Here is a 23,721-nt window from a genome sequence, read left to right as displayed (position 1 = left end):
GGAAACCCATGCACACACGGGGAGAATGCGCAAACTCCACACAGACAGTCATCCGAGGGTGAAATCAAACCTGGGTCCCTGGCGCTGTGAGGCAGCAGTGCTAACCACTGAGCCACAGGTTACCGTGCCCCTGTCTGACTGTATGCCCTGCTGTGACACACCTCTCCAACAGGTAGATGTGCTCTGCATTTCTGGGACAGTTGAGCTGGAAAGATTGAGAGGAAATAGGAGCAGCGTTGAGTCGGTATGTCTGGGCAGACCAGTGTTCCGACAATTATTAGCATCCCTCGGAATACGTGAGCCTAATTCCTTAGCTTCTTACCAGTGTCAGTGGACCTCTGTGACTGGCTTGTGGATCTACCCGTGCTGGAGAACGTTTGAGAAGGTTCATGCCCTTTATCCCAGACTGGTGTAGGGACCTTCCTCTGTTAAAACAAAACAAAACATTTTAAATTTATACAAAGTAATCTTTGCTCAAGATAAATCCCGATGAAGATCTTGGAAGAAAAATCTGATTTAGCTTTTGTTTTAATGTTTTCACAACTGATTGGAATCCTCTGAGGTGGCAGTGCAGAAACAGCTGTGATCCTGAAATCTGGTTTGTTATGGTTGCATGAGCTTTGGTGTCAAAGTTTTTGATGACACCTGCCATTTCGTCATGAAAAACGTGATTGCACGCAGAGAGGGGTATTCCACCGAGAGAAGAATATCCCAACCTCTCTCTCTCTCTCTCTCTCTCTCTCTCTCTCTCTAGATGGAGAGAATTTTCGAGTGTTCAAAGTCTTGTCTTGAATAGATTTAACAGCTGACTCTTCTTTCTAGGATATCCGGAGGATAGAGGAGGGGAAAGAGTTCATATTCCAGGAGGAAACCACCAAGTTGATGGATAATTCGGATGAAAAACTGATGGATCTTCAGAAAGATGCTCAGACAGCCAATGCTGAGAAACATCCTCAATCTGACATGATTGTGGAAGAGTAAGTCGATCCATTTTTATTTCTGTTACGGTAATTTGAGTTAAATACAAGTGGATAGACCCTGCACATACAAGATAATTGAATGTAGACCATTGTTACTTCTTTCAATTATAGAGAATCTAAATTTTACAAATTACACAGGAACAGGAGTAGGCCATTCAGTCCATTGAGGCTGTTCAATGAGATCATGGCGGATGTGTGTCCAGCCTCCATATACCTGCCTTTGGCCCATATCCCTTCATACCTTTGCTTCACAAAAATGATCTCTCTCAGATTTAAAATTAACAACTGATCCAGCAGCCATTGCCATTTACTGAAGAAAGTTCCAAACGTCAAGACCCTTTGTGTGTCAACAGTCTAACGTCTCTCCTGAACGGTCTGTCCCAGTTCCCAAGCTATTGCCCCTAGTTTGAGAGTCCCCAAATGGTGGAAATGGTTTATCTTCATCTACGCTGGCTTTTCCTGTTAATATCTTTAGAGTTTGACCAGATCACCCTTTTAAGCCTCAACACAGACCTAATTTGTCTAAGCTCTCCCCATCACCTAACCCCTGAAGTCCAGCTATTGTTCCTGTACATCTGTATTGTACTCCCTCCACCTTCCCCCCCCCCCCCCCCAAGACCAATATAATCCTTCAATAAAGCACCAAAATGGGCCCTTCTGCCCAAAAATCCCCTGATAGCATTTAGGCTCCACACGAAACTGCTCCGAGTCTGTTTCATCTTGTTCTATCTCTTCCATTTCTTTCACACTCATCCTCTTACCTAGCCTTTCCAGTGATGTAGCAGTACTGTCACTGGATTATTAATCCAGTTATCTGTTCAAATTCCACCACGGTAGATTCACATTCAGTTCATAAACCTGAAATTACTGGTTTTAATCAGTAGTGTCACTTCTGTTGATCAGTAATGGTTATTACAAAACTATTGTCGATCATAAAAAACCATCTTGTTCATTAAGGAAAGGACTCTGCCATCCTTACCTGGTCTGGCCTACACTTGACTTCAGACCCATAGAAATGTGGTTGCCTCTTAACTGCCCTCTGAGATGACCAACTTTTTTTTGTTCATTCATGGTGGGCCATCATTGAGGGCAGTTAAGAGTCAACCCCATTGCTGTGGGTCTGGAGTCGCATGTGGGCCAGACCAGGTAAGGATGGCAACTTCCTTCCCTCAAGAGCATTATAGAACCAGATGGGGTTTTTTCCCCTCCCATACAAGCAACAATGGATTCACAGTCATCATTTTTTCCATGTTTTTATTGAATTCAAATTCCACCCTCTGCCATTGTGGGATTTGAACCCATATCCCGAGAACCTTACCTGGATTAAGAGTCCTGCGATAATACCACTGGGACATCACCTGGTCCATTGGCTATGGGCACAGATGTTGTCCTCACTAGCAACATGTCACAGCCCATTGAAGAATAAAGAAAAAGGCACCTCAATGCTGTTCACCCCAACCACTGCACGAAATGAAGTTGCTCCTGATTTCCTGGTGGTATATTTTTCTCCTGAAGGGAAAGAAAATGCTGGGGGAGTGGAGGACAAAAGTGGTGGGGGTGCAATTCCTGCAGGGGTGTGTCTCCATGACAACCAGGAACCCATGATGAACCAGAATTCTGGATTACAAATGATAGAATTTGTCAAAGGGACAGGAAGCCAGCCTGAATTTCACCTCTTTCGCCTAGATGTCTCACAACTCCCAGCAATGATAAAATCCAATCATTTGCGGTCCACATAACCATGGCATACTGAGTCATCAGGTTACGAGGACAGCTACAACATATCTTACCTAAATAACTTCAATTGTTGGAGAGATTCAGGCAGGAGAGTGGAGTCGAGGCTGAGATGATTGTATTGAATGGCTAGCAGGCTGGAGGGGCTGACTGGCCTACTGCCCCTAGCTATTACACTCTTATGCTGAGGTAATAAAAGAGAGTGAGAGAAGAACTTGGGTAGTGGTGCCTCATACTCTGACAGTAAACAGAGTGGTTTCCTTTCAGCATCAAGCAGTTGAAACAAAGAGTACTCAAGCTGCGAGCGGAACATGAGAAGGTTTACAACTTGACCCGGACAGATGGAATTCCTACTATTGACTGGTCCAAAATGATCGATGAGAAACAGGTAGGCACAAAACATCTTTCAAACATCTCAACACGCCCTCTAGTTAAAGCTTCATCATAGCAGTTGCTTTCAGAAATACTGGGAGTAACTTGTTACTGCACAGAACGGGGCAAACACGGTCTGCAGAATCTCCAGGAAGCTAACGCTGTCTGTGCACCTCCCTCTATTGGGCATTAGGTAGGCTTCCTAAAGTGACAGGAGAATTTTCGAACCTCCTCATCCTTGTTGGTGTATCTGTATGTATTTTGGAATGTATCTGCCACCAGTGCCAATATGTTTGGGGGACACAGAGGATGTTGGAGAACCAGTTATGCTGACGACGCACTTGGAACAGGGTTTGAGAGAGCAACATCTTACATGACCCTTTCAGCCCCAGCCATCACACAGTCTCTCTCTCTCTCTCTCCCTCTCTCTTTCCCTCTCTCTCTCTCTCTCTCTCCCTCACTCACTCACTCACTCATACTCTCTCTCTCTCTCTCTCTCTCTCTCACACACTCACACACACACACACACACACACACACACACACACACACACACGCAGATGGTCACGCACACAGACACAGTCACACATACAGTCACAGACACACAGAGTCAAATAAGGTCACACACACACAGACACTTACACTGTCACTCACATTGACACACACACACACACACACACACAGTCAGACACATGGACATGGACACACATAGCTGAAAATGTGTTGCTGGAAAAGCGCAGCAGGTCAGGCAGCATCCAAGGAACAGGAGATTCGACGTTTCGGGCATAAGGCTCATTTTCAGCTCTGATCTCCAGCATCTGCAGTCCTCACTTTCTCCACGGAGACACACACACACGGACACACACACACACAGACCACATTAAAATTGGTCCTGACTTCTCGTGTCCTGTGCTCTGTGTGATGTGACAGCTAGAACGTTGTAGTTGAAGAGAGGTGGTGATGGTGTCCCAATCTGAAAGCACTGACGTACTGATGCAGTGTAAGTTGGGAAGTGTATTATGTACACAGAATGGATGTTGGCAGTAGTGTCCATCCTGGAGGTTTTGTATGTGTGAAAGCGTGTAATGGGGAAAGGTATGTTGATTTCTGAATTTATTCCCTTGGATTCCCTCCAGCAGGGTCCCTGTACCTCCATGCTGGTGCACAAATGGGAGTTGCCTGACTTACCCCAGTGGCCGCCTTTCTCACTGTCTCACTCACAGCATTCTATTGATCGCTTTCCTGGTGGCAGTCCTTTTGAACTTCACTCTCCAGAATGCAAACATATGGTGTTTGTGTTTGTGCGAGTCAGTTCATCGACCTTCGGATGGGATACGTGACCCTGTTCACATGTGGACCACTAATGTAGTGTGTAATGGATGTAATGAACTCCATGTAAACTTTGAAACACAAATACACACATGTGCGCGCGCACACACGTGGTACATCTGGACACTTACTCTCAGTAAGGTACTTATTCATAGCAGACAACAGAAGGGAATCATTCCATTAAATATTCATTAGCACGCATCCAAACTGGTTAGATTTGCAATCCATCCATTGTGCCTTTTGCCTAGCCTCATGGAGCCATGTTTCTGTATCGAACAAGCTTTTGATTCCTGCTCTATCCATTTCACCAACAAGGTCCATTCCACTCCTTTAGGCAGAACTGAATAACCAAGGCTTTGGCAATGAGCTGCCATTTGTTGATCAGCAGCTGGAGCAACATAAGCTCTTCACTAAAGAGGTGGAAACGATCGGAGATCACATCAAGGAGCATGAAGACCAGGTAAAGCCAAGTGGTCAGCAGGTGGGAAATGCAAATGTACTGCAGAAGGGGAAGGCTTCCTGAATGTCATTAGAGACAATACCGATTATATGGAGAATAAATATTTATGTGAGTGTTGCCATAAATTGATGGAAGCTTAAGGTGGACTAGTAACCCAGAGGCCTGGATGCATGCTCCAATGACAGGAGTTCAAATCCTACAATGTGTTTTTTCTTATGAGGAGAGATTATGCAGTTTAGGCTTACATTGAGTCTAGTTTAGAAGGTTGAGAGGAGATCTAATTGAGGTATAAACACCATTAAAGGAGATTGACAAAGTAGGCATAGAGAGGATTTTAACTCCAGTAGGGAAATCTCAAACACATGGTCATAGTTTTAGGATTAGACGATATAAACCAGACAAAGATGAGGAGAATTTACTGCTCACAGTAAATGAATCTGTGAAATGCATTCCCTGGAGTGTGGTGAATATTGAATAAATCTAAGGAGGAGAAGGAACAGTTTTAAATGAGTAATGGATTGAAGAATTATGAAGATCGAGTAGGAAAATGGTTTTGAGGCAGAGATGAAATCAGCCATGATGGTAATGAATGGAGGAGGAGGCTCGAGGAACTGAATCACCTACTCCTGCTCTTAGTTCTAAGAAAAATAAGGGCAAAAATCAATTAATAAATCTAGAATAAAATGTTAATCTCAATCAGACTGAATGTATAGTTCTGGAAAGGAATGTTAATCTCAACCAGACTGACCATAAACCTTCCAGAATGTGCCAAAAACCCTATTGGTTCTGTTCAAGAGAAGATGCGCACTGTGAAGTGATGTGGCAAATGGTTTGGTTTTACATGGCACATTGTCACATGCTGTGGGACAGTTAGGGACAGATAATAAGGATGGCTTTGTAGGTTATACCCCTATCCCAAAACCAGATGCCAAATCAACTTGTTGCTCCTGAAATTAAGCAATCTGATCCTGCAATCACATCCATCAAGAGGGATACCTCAGGAATGTTTTGTAGTGCAATGTAAAACCACTGTACATAAAATTGAAAATTAAAACAAAAGGGCTCAATAAACGAGGATTTTAACTCCTGTAGGGCAATCTCAAATGAGTGGTCATAGTTTTAGAATTCGTGGATATAAACCAGACAGAGATGAGGAGAATTCTCTGCTCATAGAGGGTCATACATCATGGAATGCATTCCCCTGGAGCGCGTAATAAAAACAGAAAATATTGGAAACGCACAGCTGGCTAGGGTGTATCTCGGAGAAACCTAGTTGATACTTGAGGTTGACTCTGAGGGTTCCTTGCAGTGAAAGTTGTATCACTTCAGCATTCAGCTGGTGGTCACGTGTGGGAGCTTTGTTCTCGTATTGTCAAAGACTCGGGTACATTTCTCTCCCATCAGTTGTGTCATCACCCACACAAGAACACCTCCCCTCCTCCAGCTTTTATTGGGGAAATAATATATTTTCAAATTGCACATTCCCCCATGCCTGCATAGGCTTCCTCCGGGTGCTCCGGTTTCCTCCCACAATCCAAAAGATATGCAGGTCAGGTGAACTGACCGTGCTAAATTGCCCATAGTGTTAGGTGCACTAGTCCGGGGTAAGTGTAGGGTAGGGAATGGGTCTGGGTGAGTTACTCTTCAGAGGGTCGGTGCGGACTTGTTGGGCCAAATGGCCTGTTTCTATACTGTAAGGACTCTAGTCTAATCCTCTCCGGGAAAGTACTCTCACTTCTCTATAACTTCATTTCCACTTTCAACAGGACTACATCAGTGGTATTCAAGTGAAGTACAACAAGCTGGTGGTGAGTATGAGAATGGAAGACTCATTATAAATTGTCTCAGCCTTGTGCGGGGGGGGGCAATGGCCTAATGGTATTATTGCTGGACTATCAACCTAGAGGTCTAGATGATGTTCTGGGGATGTTGGTTTAAATCTTGCCATGACTAAATATCTGGAATTAAAGAGTCTAATGCTGACCACTGCTGATTGTCAGGGAATACTCATTGTTTAGGGAAAGAAATCTGCCATCCTTACCTGGTCTGGCTGACATGTGACTCCAGACCCACAGCAATGGGGTTGACCCTTAACTGCCCTCTGGACAATAAAATGCTGACCAAGGCAGCAACACCCTCATAGCGTGAATGAATTAAAAAGCCCTTGTGCTTTATAATTGGCATTGTGGGACAAACTCCATACTCAGAATCAGAGATGGATAGCTTCAAAAAACCTCTTTATTACAAGTATGCTGGCAAAAGATTCAAACTCCTAATTCTTTGTACCTTGAAATTTGCCTGTAAGTCTGGATAAACCACCTCCCCACCCACCTTTCTCACACTCAAAATTCTGAAGTCTCTGCCCTGGGCGCTCTTGTCTAGCTCTGAGATCAAGTAAGCAAGATTATTTGTAGAATACACTAAGAGAAACAAATACAACTTGTTTTGAAATATTCCTAATCTCCGTAACTCCTGACCTGTCCATTATCTCACGACAGTACATTCTCAGACTAACAGGAGCCAGGGAAAAAAAATCACACTACACCAAGTTATAGTCCAACAGGTTTATTTGGAAGCACTAGCTTTCGGAGCGCTGCTCCTTCATCACAAGCTGTGGAACAGGATCATAAGACATAGAAATTATAGCAAAAGATCACAGTGTCAAGCAACTGAAATGATATGTTGAACAAAACTAGATTGCTGTTAAGTCTTTCATCTTTTAGAATGGGTTGCAGGTTTCGGTTCCTTAATATGTAAATCCCAGAAAAGCAATCAAGTTTTGTTCAATATATCATTTCAGTTGCATGGCACTGTAATCTTTTGCTATAAATTCAGTTTCTTATGATCCTGCTCCATAGCTCCTTGATGAAGGAGCAGCGTTCCAAAAGCTAGTGCTTCCAAATAATAAATCTGTTGGACTAAAAAACTGGTGTTGGGTGACTTTTTGTTTTGTCCACCCCAGTCAAACACCAGCTTCCCCACATCAAGGAGACAGGAAAACACAGACGATCAGCTTGAGCTTTTGAACAACAATCACTTTGTTTCCAACAAGTCCCTGAATGACATGGGAAAGGAAGATGATGATAATCGAGCTGTGATTTGAACATCTGGAGAGACTCTGAGTCCTTTACTCCTTGTGTAAGGCCGTGAAGAGCTTGCTCTCTGAAGTAGGACAGCAGAAGATCTGCCTTGCGGCAATTAGAAAGTAAGATTTGATGAAGTAGACAAAATGGGGTGGCACGGTGCCTCAGTGGTTAGCACTGCTGCCTCACAGCGCCAGGGATCCAGGTTCGATTCCAGCCTTGGGTGACTGTCTGTGTGGAGTTTGCACGTTCTCCCAGTGACTGCGTAGGTTTCCTCCGGCTGCTCCGGTTTCGTCCCGTAGTCCAACGATGTGGATTGATCACGGGAAATTGCCCCATAGTGTTCAGGGATGTGTAGGTTAGGTGTATTAGTCAGGGGTACATGTGGAGTGCAGTGGTCCCACCCCGTACCTGCGGGGAATACATTCCAAGACATACCACGGAAGCCTGAAACTGTGGAAAGGAGTGAACCTATTCATTTAAATGGGCGATACACCTTCCTGCTTCTAGAACCTTCCCTTTTACATGTTCGGGCCTTGGGAAACCACAGGTAACTGAAACTGTGGAAGATGATTCCGCGGATATAGGGGTCACCCTGTGATGGAGAATGGGTTTGAGTGGGATACTCTTCGGGAGGTTGATGCGGACTAGTTGGGCTGAATGGCCTGTTTCCACATTGTAGGGATTCTATGATCTTTGAAACAGATGGTGCTTACAGCTGTTACGGTGCCCGTTGTTATTAGACACTGGTCATAAGGAAATCACTTGCTTTTGTCCTGCAGAAAGGGACCCAGCAGCGGCAGCAAGACTTGGATAGTCTCCGTGAGTACATGCAGAACTGTACCAACGAGCTGTACTGGATGGACACGCAGGAAGAAGACCGCCTGCGCTATGACTGGAGTGACCAGAACCTCGACTACAAGAGCCGCCACCGTCAGTACGAGGTAACCGTGGCCGCGGAGTCAGAAATGTTACTTTTCTTGGGCGTTGCTGCAAAGGCCAGCACTCGATGGCCATCGCTTGTCACTGCGCTATGAACCGCTGCAGTCCAACTCCACCCAGGGAGCTGTTCTTGAGTTTGGAGAATGGAGGTGGATGTCCTGGACAGGGTGGAGGGTGTGTTTTGGAAGGGAACTCAAAGGTGCCAGTGTTTCCATCTGCCTGCTGCCTCTCTGGGTGCTGGAGAACACTGGTTTGGAAGGTCCCACTGAAGGGACTTTGGGATGTTGCTGCTCTCGATCCTACAGATAACCATGTGCTGTAGATGAAGTACCCTGTCGTGAAGGAAGTGGGTAGTTACCATGGTCGAAACCCCTTCTAGCAAGACTTTGTAATCTTGACTGGAAACTTTGTCCCTGTACTCAGTGAGAGGCGATTGTGGATATTAGCTGGTTATTTATTAGACTAGCTTATCCACGAAGCATGTCAAATACCTAACACTCTTCCACTTTGTAATGAGTTGTCTTCACTTGCTTCAGATCAGTAGGCCCTACAAGTCCTAGAGTTAGCTACCAGCCGTGGGTTAACCGAGTCAGGTTAATGGACATGGACAACCTGTAAAGCAGCAGATGGAAATCAATAGCCATTTAATCCAAACACATCGACGACTGTCACTTCAGCAGGATGGCAAGAATGAGAGTCAACCTGAAATAATGACATTCACAACCATTTTGTTAATTATGCTCATCCCTACCAAATCTGTGGGTCGCCCCCATTCCAAGGCTGGGAGTTCAACCCAGTGAACTGCTCACGTGCATTGGCCAGACCCGGCCTGAAGCTGACCATCAGTTGATGGTGCCCTGAGGTATATCTTTTAAAACATACATTTACCATTTTAACATTTAAAATAAAAGATTCCAAACTGGAAACAATGATCCAGACAAATATTTAAGTCTCAATAAAAGTTTTGACTTGCAGTTTGTAATCAGCTGGAAACCAGATTGGTTACAATTCCCCATCTACAAACCGGATTGGTTACAATTCCCCACCTACAAACCGGATTGGTTACCATTCCCCACCTACAAACCGGATTGGTTACCATTCCCCACCTACAAACCGGATTGGTTACCATTCCCCATCTACAAACCTGTTAGTGACACTTCCCCAACTACAAGCCAGTTGACGCAGCATGGTGGCATAGTGTTCAATTCCCGCCTCAAGTGATTGACTGTGTGGAGTTTGCACATTCTCCCTGTGTCTGCGTGGGTTTCCTCCGGGTGCTCCGGTTTCCTCCCACAATCTAAAAACCTGCAGGTTAGGTGAATTGGCCAGGCTAAATTGCCCGTAGTGTTAGGTGAAGGGGTAAATGTAGGGGAATGGGTCTGGGTGGGTTGCTGTTAGGCAGGTTGGTGTGGACTTGTTGGGCTGAAGGGCCTGTTTCCACACTGTAAGGAATCTAATCTAATCTTGATCACCATTTCCCAACCACTCTCTGGCTGAAGAAAAGTCTCCGCATTTCTGTTCTGAATTGACCCCCTCTAATTCTAAGGCTGTGTCCACAGGTCCTAGTCTCTTCACCTAACGGAAACAATTTCCTAGCGTCCACCCTTTCCAAGCCATGTATTATCTTGTAAGTTTCTATTAGATCTCCCCTTAATCTTCTAAACTCCAATGAATACAATCCCAGGATCCTCAGCTGTTCATGGTGACCAATGTCCCAGCCTCTGGTGTGAATGTCATGGTGACCAATAGCCCAGTTTCTGGGTGGGATCAACACCATGATCCAAACAAATACAGCTCATTTCCGGGCAATAATCCAAGTGTACATCTGTATATTGCAGCCATATCTCTGTAAGAGTCAGCACCAGGTGGACGAAACAATAAATAAAAACAATAATACTTGTGAAAGAAGCTGCTGGCCGTGCTGGAACATCATCTTGAAGTCAGCAAGCTGATTCTGTTTCAGTCGTTTTACTGTTTCCTTGGCCCTGTTCCAGGAGGATGAGGGAGAGGGTGGGCATTGCCGATAATCAGCCTGTTTGTGTGTTTGCAGAGCTTTGTGGGACGACACCTCGAGGCGAAGGAAATGACTGTTAACAAACTGCACGATGAAGGCAACAAACTGTTAAAGGCAAATCACCCGGGAAAGAACGCTATTGAGGTAATAGAGGCGATTCCCCAATGATACCGTTAAAACCATGTGTGTGTGACTGCAGCAGGAAGCCATTCGGCCCATTACACAGACACCAATTCTATCCCCTATTGGCCAATCTTCAGCCTTTTCCTCAAATCCCTGCTCACCATTTCTGTCCAAATGACTATCCAATGTTCGTTTTGATTAGACCTGTCTCCTCCACAAATCCAGGCAGTGCATTCCATCAACTAACATTTGAAATAGGAACAAATGGAGATCATTCAGCCGTCCAGACCTGCTCCCATCATTCAGTTACATCACAGCTGACCTGTTTAAATTCTGCATTTCCATTTGTACCTGATACCACTTTGACTCCCCCGTCTAGCAAGTATCTATCCATTTCTGTCTTAAAAATATTCCATGAACCCCCTTCAGCTCCTGAGTGTTGCAGCCTTCAGCTGGAGATTCCACATTCATCTGCAAGAAATTCATTTCCTGATGCCCTAATGAGCTGCTTGAAGACAGTCAGGGATTGGCCGAATTGTGGGCCTTTCCAGTATTATCCATATCCGACAAAAGAAGAATAACAAACTTCCTTCTGGTTTAAGTATTTCTGCAGATATGTCTGAAAAGCTAGGACTGAATCTTGAGGACCTATTCATCAATAATTTGAATGCCAATGAGCTGATTAGAATGAGGGGGCATGTTTTACTGTTATGAGCAGAAGGCTTTGAGGAATTTATTATCACCCAGAGGGTAGTGGGCATCTGGAAATCACTGCCTGGGGAGGGTAATAGAGGCAGGAGGCCTTTACAAAGTACAGGATGAGCAGTTCAAGGTTACAGGCCCAGTTCAAGAAAGTGGGGCTAGTGCAGATAGGTTGGCACAGACTCGATGGGCTGAAGGGCCTCATCTGTGTTGGATGACTTTATGACTCTGTGACTCTCCTTCAGGCTCACATGGAAGCTGTTCATGCTGACTGGAAGGAATACCTCAACCTGCTGATCTGTGAGGAGAACCACCTCAAGAATATGGATGACTACCACAAGGTAAACGGCTTCACCAACTCTCGGGGTAAACAAAATCTCCACAGAAGCTGAACTCCATCACTACTCTTCCATCTTGGGAAGGGTAAAGACGTTGACCTGGATTTTCCTCTCCCAGTCCCAAGTACTGCCTCTGCCCGTTTCCACCTTACCTGCGTCTCCAAGAGGTTAATGTGGAGACAAGACTTGGACGTTATGAGCCACCTCAGAGTGTGCCTCCTGGGGGATGTTAAGGTCCAAAGGCCTGCCTCAGGACTTGGGGACAGCAGCCCAGCTCCCGGCGTCACTTAGATGCTCCCTCACCCCCCTTCCACCCATCCCATATCATCTCTATCCCCTTCATAACCACCTTCCCCTCTACGCTCTTTCGTATCCCCCCAAACCTCCTCATTTCAGAGCCACTCCTAAAACCCGGGTGGTCTGTCATAAAGATAATTCTCAACTGAAATACAGAAAAAACCCAAAATCTCTGGGTGTCCCAAAGAAAGTGAGAAACTTTGGGATAACGTTTGCTGAGAAATAAGTTAGTCGTAAAATTTCTTTGCAATGAATTCAAGTCAAGAGGTCCAATTTGAGCATCACTTGAATTTGGAATGATTTGAGGTAACAAGAATTCATTCAGCGGTCTGGGCAGCAATGGCTGGGCCAGCTGTTACTGCCAGCTGCCCTCTTGTCCTTGATAAGGTGGTGGTGAGCTGACCCCTTGAACCGCTGCAGCCTGTGTGCTGGTGTAACAATGCCAGTTTTTGCCAGTGTTTTATAAAGCAGCTTGATGCAGAGCTCCTCCTGTAGGTCAACGATGGTGACAGACGGAATGGCACTGGGCTAGGCTGGAAGATGGTGAAATTTAAATTCCACAAAAATCTGGTTTAATGGCAACATTGTCTTAAAAATCACACTTGACTTACTAATCAAGTTATGGATCCATACAGTACGGAACAGACCCTTTGGTCCAACCAGTCCGTGCTGACCAGAATCCCAAACTAAACCACTCCCATCTGCCTTTGTTTAGCCCATATCCCAGCAAATATTTGCTATTCATGTATTTACCCAAATGTCTTTTAAATGTTGTAACTGTACTCGCATCCACCACTTTCTTCGGACATTCATCTGGCAAACGAACCACTCTATGCAAAATATGTCTTTCTTTTTAAAATCTTCCTCCTCTCAACTTTAAAAATAAGTTTAAAATGTTCTTTAGGAAAGGAAATCTGCTGTCCTTACTGACCTGGTCTATATGTATCTCTGGACCCACAGTAACACGCATCTAAACATACAATTCTGAATCAGGAGTAGGCCATTCAGCCCTCAAGTCTGTTCGACCACTGAATAAGGTCTGGATTGATCTGATTGTAACCTTAAATCCACGATTCTACATGGCCCTGTTAACGTTTCACCCTTTAACAAGAATCAGTCCATCTCTGCCTGAGAAATTTTCACCAAGTTTCAAAGACTGTCATCCCTCTGAGAAAAAGCAATTTGTCTATTCTCCTGACTTTTAAACAGTGACCCCCTGGTGTTAGATTCTCTCATAAGCAGAAGCATCTCCACATCGTCCCTGTCATGCCCCCTCAGGACTTTGAGATGTTTCAATCAAGTCGCCTTCTAATCTTCTAAACTGGTATACATTTTGTCCAACCTTTCCTCATAAAACAGCTTTCCAATTCCAGATTTTAGTAATGTCAGTCTTTTCTGAACTGTCTATTTGATGTTTTTCCTTAAATAAGGTACCAATACCATGCATAGTACTTCAGATAAGGGGTCACCAGTGCCCTGTACAACTGAAGATAACCTCTCTACTTTTGTGTTGAATTCCCATTGCAATAAATGATAAGATTCTATTAACTTTCCAAATGACTTGCTGTGCCTGATATTAACCTTTTACAGTTCATGCACGAGTATTCATTTAGTATCTCAGAGTTTTGTTATTTCTCACCATTTAGTTCACATGCTTCTTTTCTATCCTTCCTGCCAAAATGAACAACTCCACATTTTCCCACACCATACTCCATTTGCATACTGACCTAACCTATCAGTATCGTGTTGTAACCTGGCCTATGTCCTCTTCACAACTTACTTTCCGACCAACCACGATGAATGACTCCCATCCGAGTCATTTATCTCCACTGTAAACCATTGAGATGCCAGCACCGATCCCTGTGGCAAACCACTGCTTACGTCTTGCCAAAATGGAAAGTCCCATTCACATCTACTCTGCTTCTGTTAGCCAGTCGATCATCCAGCCATGCCAATAGGTTGCCCCTACGCCATGAGCTTTTATTTTCCGCAGTGGCTTTTGTTGTGGCGCCTTATCAAATGTAGCCTGGAAATCTACATTGACTGGTTCCCCTTTATCCATAGCATGTGTTACCACTTCAAAGACCTCCAACAGATTGGTAAAACATGATTTCTGTTTCACAAAGCCATGTTGATGCTGCCTGATTAACTTGAATGTCTCTAAGTGCCCTGCTATACCTTCAAACATTTTCCCTGTGACAGATAATAAACTAATTTGCCTTTAGTTTCCTACTTTTGTGATTGTTCCCTTTTTAAATCAAAGAATTAAATTCGCTATCGTCCAGCCTAATGGAATCATTCTTGTATCACAGGAGTTTTGCAAAGTTAAATTCTTAACCTCCCCTCTCGACAACAAGTGCTAGCTAAATAAATAAATCCAGTGATGCCCAAATTCCAGGATTGAATTTAAATAAACGAACGTGCAGCTTTATAGTTACCAGTTTCCCTTCTGATGATTTTAACCCCATTGGCAGATAGAGTGACCCAGAGGTCAGTTGTTTGCATCTTGCTGTGGGCATTCATAGGAGATAAAGGTATCTGGAGTATTTTATTTTGTTGGTGTCCGGGTACAATTTGCATACCATGTTGTGTGACTTTGCACCTGAACCTATACCTGTTAGGGCTGAGAAAGCACGGAAACTTAAATTAGGATTGTTCTACCAATTAGAAAGAAGGAGTCTTGCATGTCATGGACCTGGGTTGGTTTCCATCTTGGGTGCCTGAGGTATAAGACACTGCACCAAGCAGCCTCCATCTACTTTGATAAACCAAAGACACTGTCCATTAATTCTGGGTCAGCTGTTAGTACAATGACTAAACACAAAGCTCTCCTGTTGCTACGGTTTCATTGTACCTTGGCACCTTTCCAATTTACAATTGCTATGGTGTCTCATTAAAGAACTGACTGAAAAGGTCTTGACGATAGGAAAGCAATTGTCCTCTTTTGTTTGTTCAGTGTTGTTTTAAAGCTGCCAGTTTTACTCCCTTTGATTCCAGGTCAGATCAGTTTTTATAGGTTGGCACAATAGCCTAGTAAAGAAACAATTGCAAAACAAAAGCCGTACAATATGGAAGCAAACTACTGCAGGTGTTAGAAATCTACAATATAAACCGAACATACTGGAGCAGTAAGAGAGGTACAGAGTTAGTATTTCATGTCAATGACCTGAATAAGACAATAGGTGAAATAGAGACAGATAACAATGGATGCTGGGAATCTGAAACAACAAGTGAGTGCTGGTTAGTCTGGCAGCATCTATAGACAAAAACTGTTAAAGTGCCGTGACTCCTTAGTCAGATGGATAAAAGGTCGATGGGCTTGAAACCTTCACTCTATTTCTCTCCCCAGGAGTTGCCTGCTGTGTTTCTCCATCATTCTCTGTTTTAATACAATCAGTTACCCATACAAGTAACAAAATCCATGGAGATAGCTGCAGCCTGTTAGTGTTGCTCTTCTTAGGGCTGTTTCTAGAACATACCCTGTTTTAATTCCTTGAGAGGAAGATATACCTGATTTCCAGCCATTATGAAGTTGTGCTCCTCCCCTGTGCTCCCGTTGGTTGAAGGGGAAGAGGAATTTCCATCTTCAGTTCCAAAAGCGACAACCTATCTCCCGAATGGCAACATTGGACGGCCAGCAGTAAGTTGACAGAAGCCTCTTTTCGAGGTAAAAGCAATGACTGCAGATGCTGGAAACCAGATTCTGGATCAGTGATGCTGGAAGAGCACAGCAGTTCAGGCAGCATCCAAGGAGCAGCGAAATCGACGTTTCGGGGCAAAAGCCCTTCATCAGGAAAATAGGGGCTTTTGCCCGAAACGTTGATTTTGCTGCTCCTCGGATGCTGCCTGAACTGCTGTGCTCTTCCAGCACCACTGATCCAGAAGCCTCTTTTCTGACCACTGATGAGTCCATTCAGCCCACTGAGTCTGCTCTGGCATGCACTGGTTGATCATTGCTGATCTGATCGCTCAGTGTTACTTTGTGATACCACAAGGTAGGAGAAAGTGAGGACTGTACATGCTGGAGATCAGAGCTGAAAACCTGACCCAGATACCACAAGGTAGTTGACTCTGAACTGCCCTCTGGGCAATTCGGGATGGGCAATAAATTCTGGTGTAGTCAGAGACACCCTCATACCTGTGAATGAATTACTTTTCTGCTTTTTCCTCATAACCCTTGATTCCCTTCCTGACCAAGAATGCCTCAAGCTGCTTAAGCAAATGGTGAAGTCTTCCTGTCTGAATCCACATCCTGGAATGACACCTTTACCTCTTTCCTATTTCAATCCATTAGTTTTACAAAGATGCGAAGGACATGCAGGACCTTCTCAAGAAAGTTGACACTGACCTGGATCAGAAATACAGCCCAGAATTCAAGGATGAATTCCAGCTTCAGACTCTGCTTCGTGACCTTGAAGTAAGTTCAAACTAACTGCGTCCCTTGCAAAGTCTCTGTGCCTGAGAAAGGGCAATATAAAATCGATCAGCCACGCTGACCTCCAGGGTCAAAGTGAAACTGTTATACACAATCCTTTTTGCCTATTGAGTGACTGCTAAACTTTAGTTGTTCTGTGCGCAGTCATAGAGACGCACAGCACGGTGGGCGGCACGGTGGCACAGTGGTTAGCACTGCTGCCTCACAGCGCCACAGACCTGGGTTCAATTCCCACCTCTGGCGACTGACTGTGTGGAGTTTGCACATTCTCCCTGTGTCTGCGTGGGTTTCCTCCAGGTGCTCCAGTTTCCTCCCACAAAGATGTGCACATCAGGTGAATTGGCCATGCTAAATTGCCCGTAGTGTTAGGTGAAGGGGTAAACGTAGGGGAATGGGTCTGGATGGGTTGCGATTCGGAGGGTCAGTGTGGACTTGTTGGGCCGAAGGGCCTGTTTCCACACTGTAAGTAATCTAATCTAAAGCACAGAAACAGACCGTTCAGTCCAAACAGTCCATGCTGAACGTAGTCCCAAACTAAACAGGCCTGCTTCTGACCCATATCCCTCCACATATTTTTTATTCATGTACTTACCTAAATGCCTTTTAAACGTTATAACTGTACCCGCAACCACCACCTCCTCTGCAAGTTCATTCCACACACAAACCCTCTGTTTTAAAAATAATGTTGCCCCCTTGATTTTTTAAATATCTTTCTCCTCTCATCTTAACAATATGTCCCCTCATCTTGAAATCCCTTACCCTAAGGGAATAGACAGGTGCCCTTCGCCTTACCTCTACCTCATGATTTTATAAATCTGTAGAAGGTCGTTATTTCAGTCCATGCAGGGCTCCTGCATCGCTACGGTGTCATCACCCTTTGCTCTCAGGACGACAGGTACCGGAAATTAACTCAAAGCAGATGTCAAGAGTCTGCCCATTATTTGAGCTTCAGCATTGCAAGACTGAGCAAAGGCAATTTTCACTGACTGTGCGGGTGGCACCTTGCAATGCATAGTCAACAAAAAAACTGCAGTTCACTTTATTTTGTGTAACATTGCCTGCTGGAGAGACGTTTGGGGCTTACGTTTGGGGCAATAAGATTTTTTAACTTTTCTTTACCTCCCTGGTTAAACTTGGAGCTGACCTATGGGAGATTGATTCAACCTGTGCAGCCTGTGTCTAACATTGTGAGTCTGAGGTCCCAGTAGAGGTGTGAGAGACTGAGGCGTCTGGTCTGTTGGATAATTCATGGGCCAGGTTTTCACAGTTGAAGCTCACCCCCTGGTTGTTTCATTGAACCAGTTTATCTCAGAAAACATGAGAAGTGTAGGAAATCTCTTAAAATCATCAAAATGATTCCTCCGCATTCACACGTGCAGTGTGTTGATCAACTACAAGTTTGTAGCTCACTAGTTACAGTTTGTGGATATGGGCGGCACGGTGGCTCAGTGGTTAGCACTGCTGCCTCACAGCACCAGGGTCCTAGGTTCGATTCCAGCCTTGGGCGACATCCTCCCCGTGTCTGTGCGGGTTTCCTCTGGGTGCTCCCGTTTCCTCCCACAGTCCAAAGATGGTGCAGGTTAGGTGAGTTGGCTAAATTGCCAATAGTGTTAGGTGCATGAGTCAGAATGGGACTGGGTGGGTTACTCTTCGGAGGGTCAATGTGGACATGTTGGGCCAAAGGGCTCGTTTCCGGGAATCTAATCTGATATGTAACCAGTGCCCCTTGGGGCTGTGATCGTGGCAGCCGAAGTCATTCACAGCAATGCTAGAGCAAGGATAGTGTTATTGAAGAGAGCCAAATGCTAATGATGGTTGCTGCCTCTCCCACTACAGGACCAGGACCGAGCGCTGGACAAGTACGATGATGCGGTGCAAACCCTGAAGAAACGTAGCCAGCAGGTGCTGCCTCTGAAGTATCGGCGTGCCAACCCTCCGAAGCCCGTCCCAGTCGAGGCTCTTTGTGACTTTGAAGCAGAAGAAGTAAGAACCTCCCTCTTGAGTAGGTCTGACACTCATTGCTGAGAAAGGGTAGGCGGGGCTCGAAGTGACGATCACTGAGGATATGGTTCAAACCTCACTCCCCCCTCCCCGTGCCAAATGGTGACAATTGCATTCAGTGAAGTCTGGAATGAAATGCTAGACTAATGGCAATGATACGACCAATCAGATCGCTAATGCTGTTTATCTGCTGGCTGACACGCGACTCCATCACTGGGCTGTGTTCCCAACTCTCGGCAATTTCTTGGTCAGAGCAGTTGCCATGGCAAGATGTGAGGCATCCGAATAGGATGCTTTCTATAAAAATCGGTACGCATCATTGTGGACATGCCGAATGTCCTCAGCCTCTTGAAGAAGTGGATGGGTTTGGTCTGACTCGTTTATCCTGTCCGTTAGGCTGTGGGGTTGAATAGTGCAGTCTGCCAGCTGTCAGGGTGTGATCTGTGTAACAGGAGCACTTTATTTTGGAAACGGTTCCCAAAGTTACGCCTGTTTCTGAGAGTGTGCCCCCTCTGAATGGTGGCTGGGGTTTGACATCAGTGGACAGTCAGGAAGTTGCCACTAATGGCACCCACAGCGTGGGGGGTGTAGTGGTGGTGGGCACAAGGCTAGGCATGGTGTGGGAAGACGAGACATTCAGTCTGGTTCTGAGATGAGTCGAGTTCCAAAAGGCAGGAGTGCCACCAGAGAGAGAGAATTCACTTTAGCCTCAGGGAATTTTAGGAACAGGAGGAGACCATTCAGCCCCTCAAGCCGTTCAATGCGATCATGTGACATTGGTATCATCATTCCATTCTTATTTTTTAAACTGCATTTCAGAACCACAGATTTAAGGATTCATGTTTTTCTTTTGGTGACAGTTTTACCAGAGTATTGCCTTGCGAATTCCATGCAGTTATCAAGCAGGTAGCTTGCCTTAAATCGAGCTGGGAAGTTGTTAGCAGGTGTTTTACTTTCCTGATTTTGCAGGCACATATCCAGCGTGGAGAGAGGTATATTCTGAATAAGAACCTCAATGGAACTCACTGGGAAGTGTCTGATACAGCTGGCCAGAAACTGAAGGCACCTGCTGTTTGTTTTATCATCCCTCCGACTGACCCTGAAGCCACAGCAATTGGAGATGAGTAAGTCCGAAAGCCACCCTCTTAGCTTGTACCTTACAAACCCTTGGGAACGGAACCTAACTGCCCCTTTATCTTCAACATGTGTATGAATGTGTTTTGTCTAGTGAAGGCTAGCTTCCCAGGGAAGGTGTGAACCAGAAATTCCCAAACCACGGATCGCCACCACCATTGGTGTCGCTCAGTGTTTAGCACTGCTGCCTCATAGTGCCAGGGACCCGGGTTCGATTCCAGCCTCGGGCGACTGTCAGTGTGGAGTTTGCACATTCTCCCCGTGTCTGCGTGGGTTTCCTCCGGGTACTCCGGTTTCCTCCTGCAGTCCAAAGATGTGCGGGTCAGGGTGAATTGGCCGTGCTAAATTGCCCACAATGTTCAGGGATGTGTAAGTTAGGTGCATTAGTCAGGGGTAAATGTAGAGTAATAGGGTAGGGGAATAGGTTTGGGTGGGTTATCCTTTGGAGGGTCAGTGTGGATATGTCGGGCTGAAAGGCTTGTTTCCACACTGTCGGGATTCTCTGAGAATGAATACAGACACACAGAATGTTGGAGAAACTCAGCAGGTAGGGCATCATCTGAGGAGAGAGAAATAGCATTAACATTTCGAATCCGATGTGACAGTTCAGAAGGGGAGGATGATGAGTAGGGGAAGCATGCTGTGTTTATGGAGCATAACCTAACCCATCACATCATTACAGTGGGTGCTAGCCAGTGCTGAATGTGGATGGTGCTGACATGAGCCACAAGGTGGCGATCTCCGCAGGGTTGGCCATCTTACCCACATTCATGTGCAGCACATAGCTCTGAGGTAGCGCCTCATGGGAAACTAACTAAAAAGGAAGGAAGATGCTTTAGAAAAATCTCCAAGGTCCAAAAAAGTTAGTCTCAAGATTAATTAATCAAGCTTACTTGGGGGATCAATCTGTATTTACTGATTAAGTTTATCTTCTATTAAACCCTACGGCAACATTGTTTAAATGGAGCAGTTTCCTGTACTGTGTGTTTTGGTGGTTCACATTCTTGTACTTTCCCCACCTAGCATTACCAACCAATACAATAGTGTCAAGCAGAAGAGTGGCAGTGCTAAGAACGTTCTGCAGAAACGTTACAACGAGATTAAACAAGGGAACAAACCAGGTTTGTGTTTGAATGCGGTGACAGCAAGGTGAAGTTACTCTCAAAGATAATTGAATGATGTTTCTCTGTGGATTTAGTTTTCTCAGTCTCCGGGTTAGTTGTGTAGTAAAGTCCATCTTACTCTGAGTCCTCTCTCCACTTACACGAGGTTTGTTTTTCCAAATCTGTGTGTCCCCTCCTCATGTTCTCTCACTCTCACTGTCACTCTCACTGTCTCTCTCTCACCCTCACTCTCTCCCCCCCTCACTCTCTCCCCCCCTCACTCTCTCCCCCCCTCACTCTCTCCCCCCTCACTCTCTCCCCTCTCACTCTCTCCCCTCTCACTCTCTTCCCCCTCACTCTCTCCCCTCTCACTCTCTTCCCCCTCACTCTCTCCCCTCTCACTCTCTTCCCCCTCACTCTCTTCCCTCTCTCTCAGGCTCTCTCTCTTGCTGTCTCTCCCTCTCGCTGTCTCTCCCTCTCGCTGTCACTCTCACTGTCCCTTTCTCTCTCTCTCACACACTCATTAAAAAGAAAGCACTCTCTGCTGGAATTTCCACGCCTGCTCTCCACAGGCACCATGGAAAGAGCCTGGTCGTGGGCCTGGTCACCATCATCCTGCTCCTTCATGTTCTGGGAGTTCTGTACAGTTATGGCCCACTCGGTACAGGCAACAAGCTCCAACACATTTGACTAATTCAGAGTTACCCACGTGGAACTCTGCCATTGGCCCACTAGGGTTTCCATCCTGTCGGCAGGAACAGTTCACACTTTCCAAACATCGGGGGGTTTGTGTCAACTGAAATTGACGCATCAGAATTTTCCTTCTGATATTCTTATGTTTTCCTTCTGGAAAAAGAAAACCCTTTCCCTCCTTTATTTGGGAAAGGCTTAGCGGAACTATTTTGAGGAAACAGATTGGAATTCCATTTGGATTCAGTAGGGGTGGGAGGCAGTGGAAATCCTAACCTCACAGTTAGCCCTGGTTAGAGGTGGGTGCTATGTAGAGCTCCTTAATACCATAAAGGAGAGTGTCCACCATTATATGATAGGTAACAGTATTAGGATCTAGCCAGGATTAACACTGACTGGAATAGAATAGCAGAAGGTTTCAGGAGAAATAGTGAGAGTTGGAATTCTGCAATAAAGCGTGTGTGTTAGATTTTAGTTGAAGATTAGCCTGTCTTTCTGTCTTGAATACTAATTGCCCTGCAGTGCAATTTCCAACCTTTCCTACTGCGTTGAATCCTTCACCTCACACTGAGGCACAGGCACTGCCCATGGTTTGACAGAATGCTTTGGAAATTCACCATTATCACATCAAATTATAGAGTTGTTACAATGCTTAGTTGCATGTCTGGTGAGTGTCGGTGTTTTCTCAAGCATGCAAGAACATAACATGTAGGAACAGGCATACGCAATATGTCCCCTGAGCCTGATTCAGATCCGAAAGATCACAGTTGACGTTCTACTTAAACTCTACTTTCTTGCCCAATCCTTCTATCCCTGACTCCCTTAGCACCCAACATCCATCATGATTATATTCATCGACTGAACACCAAAGTCTCTTGGCAAGAGAATTCCATAGTATAATAAGGCTCCGAGTGAAGTTTTTCTCATCATTTCAGGTTGAAGTGGCTGAGGTTTCCTCCTGACTTTCTCCCTCCTGAATATAGACTGCAGTCAGGAGAAACTGCATCTACCCTATACATGTCTCACTGAGATCATCTGTCACTGTTCCACATCCTGGAGAATCCCTTTCTGGTGGCACCATCGGTCTGTATACACCACCAGCCCTACAGCGCTTCAAGGAGGTGATTTACCACCACCTTCTCAAAGGCAGTTTGAGCTGGGAGACAAATGGTGGCCAGCAACACCCACATCTCCCCAACAACGAGGTTAAAGGAAGGCACATCCTTGCCATTCGCTCCTCTTGGGTCAACCCTCTCGCCCCCAGGGATCAGGGTAATGAAACCTCTGCCATGGAACGGAAACCTTCTTTGGCAATGAGATCACAAAGCAGGACATTGTACTCAAGTGTGATCTTAGTAAAACACTGAAGACTGGCTGTACATTTTCTGTACCGTTGCATTAAGGAGCCCTCACAATCAAGTCTAAAACGTTCAGATTGCCTTCCTAATTGTTAGCTGTACCTGCATGTTAACTTCCTGTGAATTATTTACCAAAACCCCCAACTCCCTTTATTTGCTGGTTCCTGATACAACTTAAGATATAATTAGATTATTGTGCAGATCCTTTCTTACAGATATTCAGTGGATTTTGTTTATTTTCACAGTGGTGAAGACTCCCCAAGTTCCAGTATCAAGTATGTAATATTTTTATGTTGCACTATTGAACTATACAGTGTGGGTTTTGACTGTTGTACTGTTAATTGAATTGAATTTATTGTCAGGTGTACCGAGTCAAAAGCTTTGTCTTGCGAGCAATACAGGCAGATCACGGAGTTAAGTCACATAGATAGTAAATAATAGGGAAACAGCAGCATGAACAAAAACACAGGGACAGGTGAATGTAATTGATGTTAATGTCAGCAGCTTGCAATTCTATAGAAACTTTATAGCCAGAGTCTGTCTCCAGGTGCTTCCTGGGAGTGTAATCGAACAAACATTGATACCAAACCAACAATGGAGAGGTCAGGATATTGGGCTGGGTGGCTC

General features: G+C 45.1%; 1 protein-coding gene across 1 annotated transcript in view; it reads left to right on the top strand.

Moving 5' to 3' along the window:
- The window catches only part of ppl (periplakin), an 81,509-nt gene that overhangs the window by 33,573 nt on the left and 24,215 nt on the right, over positions 1 to 23,721 (top strand). Inside the window, exons 3-14 of the mRNA XM_060840489.1 lie at positions 823 to 977; positions 2,982 to 3,102; positions 4,749 to 4,874; positions 6,641 to 6,682; positions 8,740 to 8,901; positions 10,950 to 11,057; positions 11,984 to 12,079; positions 16,668 to 16,790; positions 18,645 to 18,791; positions 19,779 to 19,933; positions 20,967 to 21,064; positions 23,340 to 23,369. Of these exons, the coding sequence (XP_060696472.1) occupies positions 823 to 977; positions 2,982 to 3,102; positions 4,749 to 4,874; positions 6,641 to 6,682; positions 8,740 to 8,901; positions 10,950 to 11,057; positions 11,984 to 12,079; positions 16,668 to 16,790; positions 18,645 to 18,791; positions 19,779 to 19,933; positions 20,967 to 21,064; positions 23,340 to 23,369 (1,363 nt within the window). The remainder of the gene's footprint in view (positions 1 to 822; positions 978 to 2,981; positions 3,103 to 4,748; positions 4,875 to 6,640; positions 6,683 to 8,739; positions 8,902 to 10,949; positions 11,058 to 11,983; positions 12,080 to 16,667; positions 16,791 to 18,644; positions 18,792 to 19,778; positions 19,934 to 20,966; positions 21,065 to 23,339; positions 23,370 to 23,721) is intronic.

The sequence above is a fragment of the Hemiscyllium ocellatum genome, chromosome 20, assembly GCF_020745735.1.
Source record: "Hemiscyllium ocellatum isolate sHemOce1 chromosome 20, sHemOce1.pat.X.cur, whole genome shotgun sequence".
Taxonomy (NCBI): Eukaryota; Metazoa; Chordata; class Chondrichthyes; order Orectolobiformes; family Hemiscylliidae; genus Hemiscyllium; species Hemiscyllium ocellatum.
This window is presented reverse-complemented; position numbering and strand designations above follow the sequence as displayed.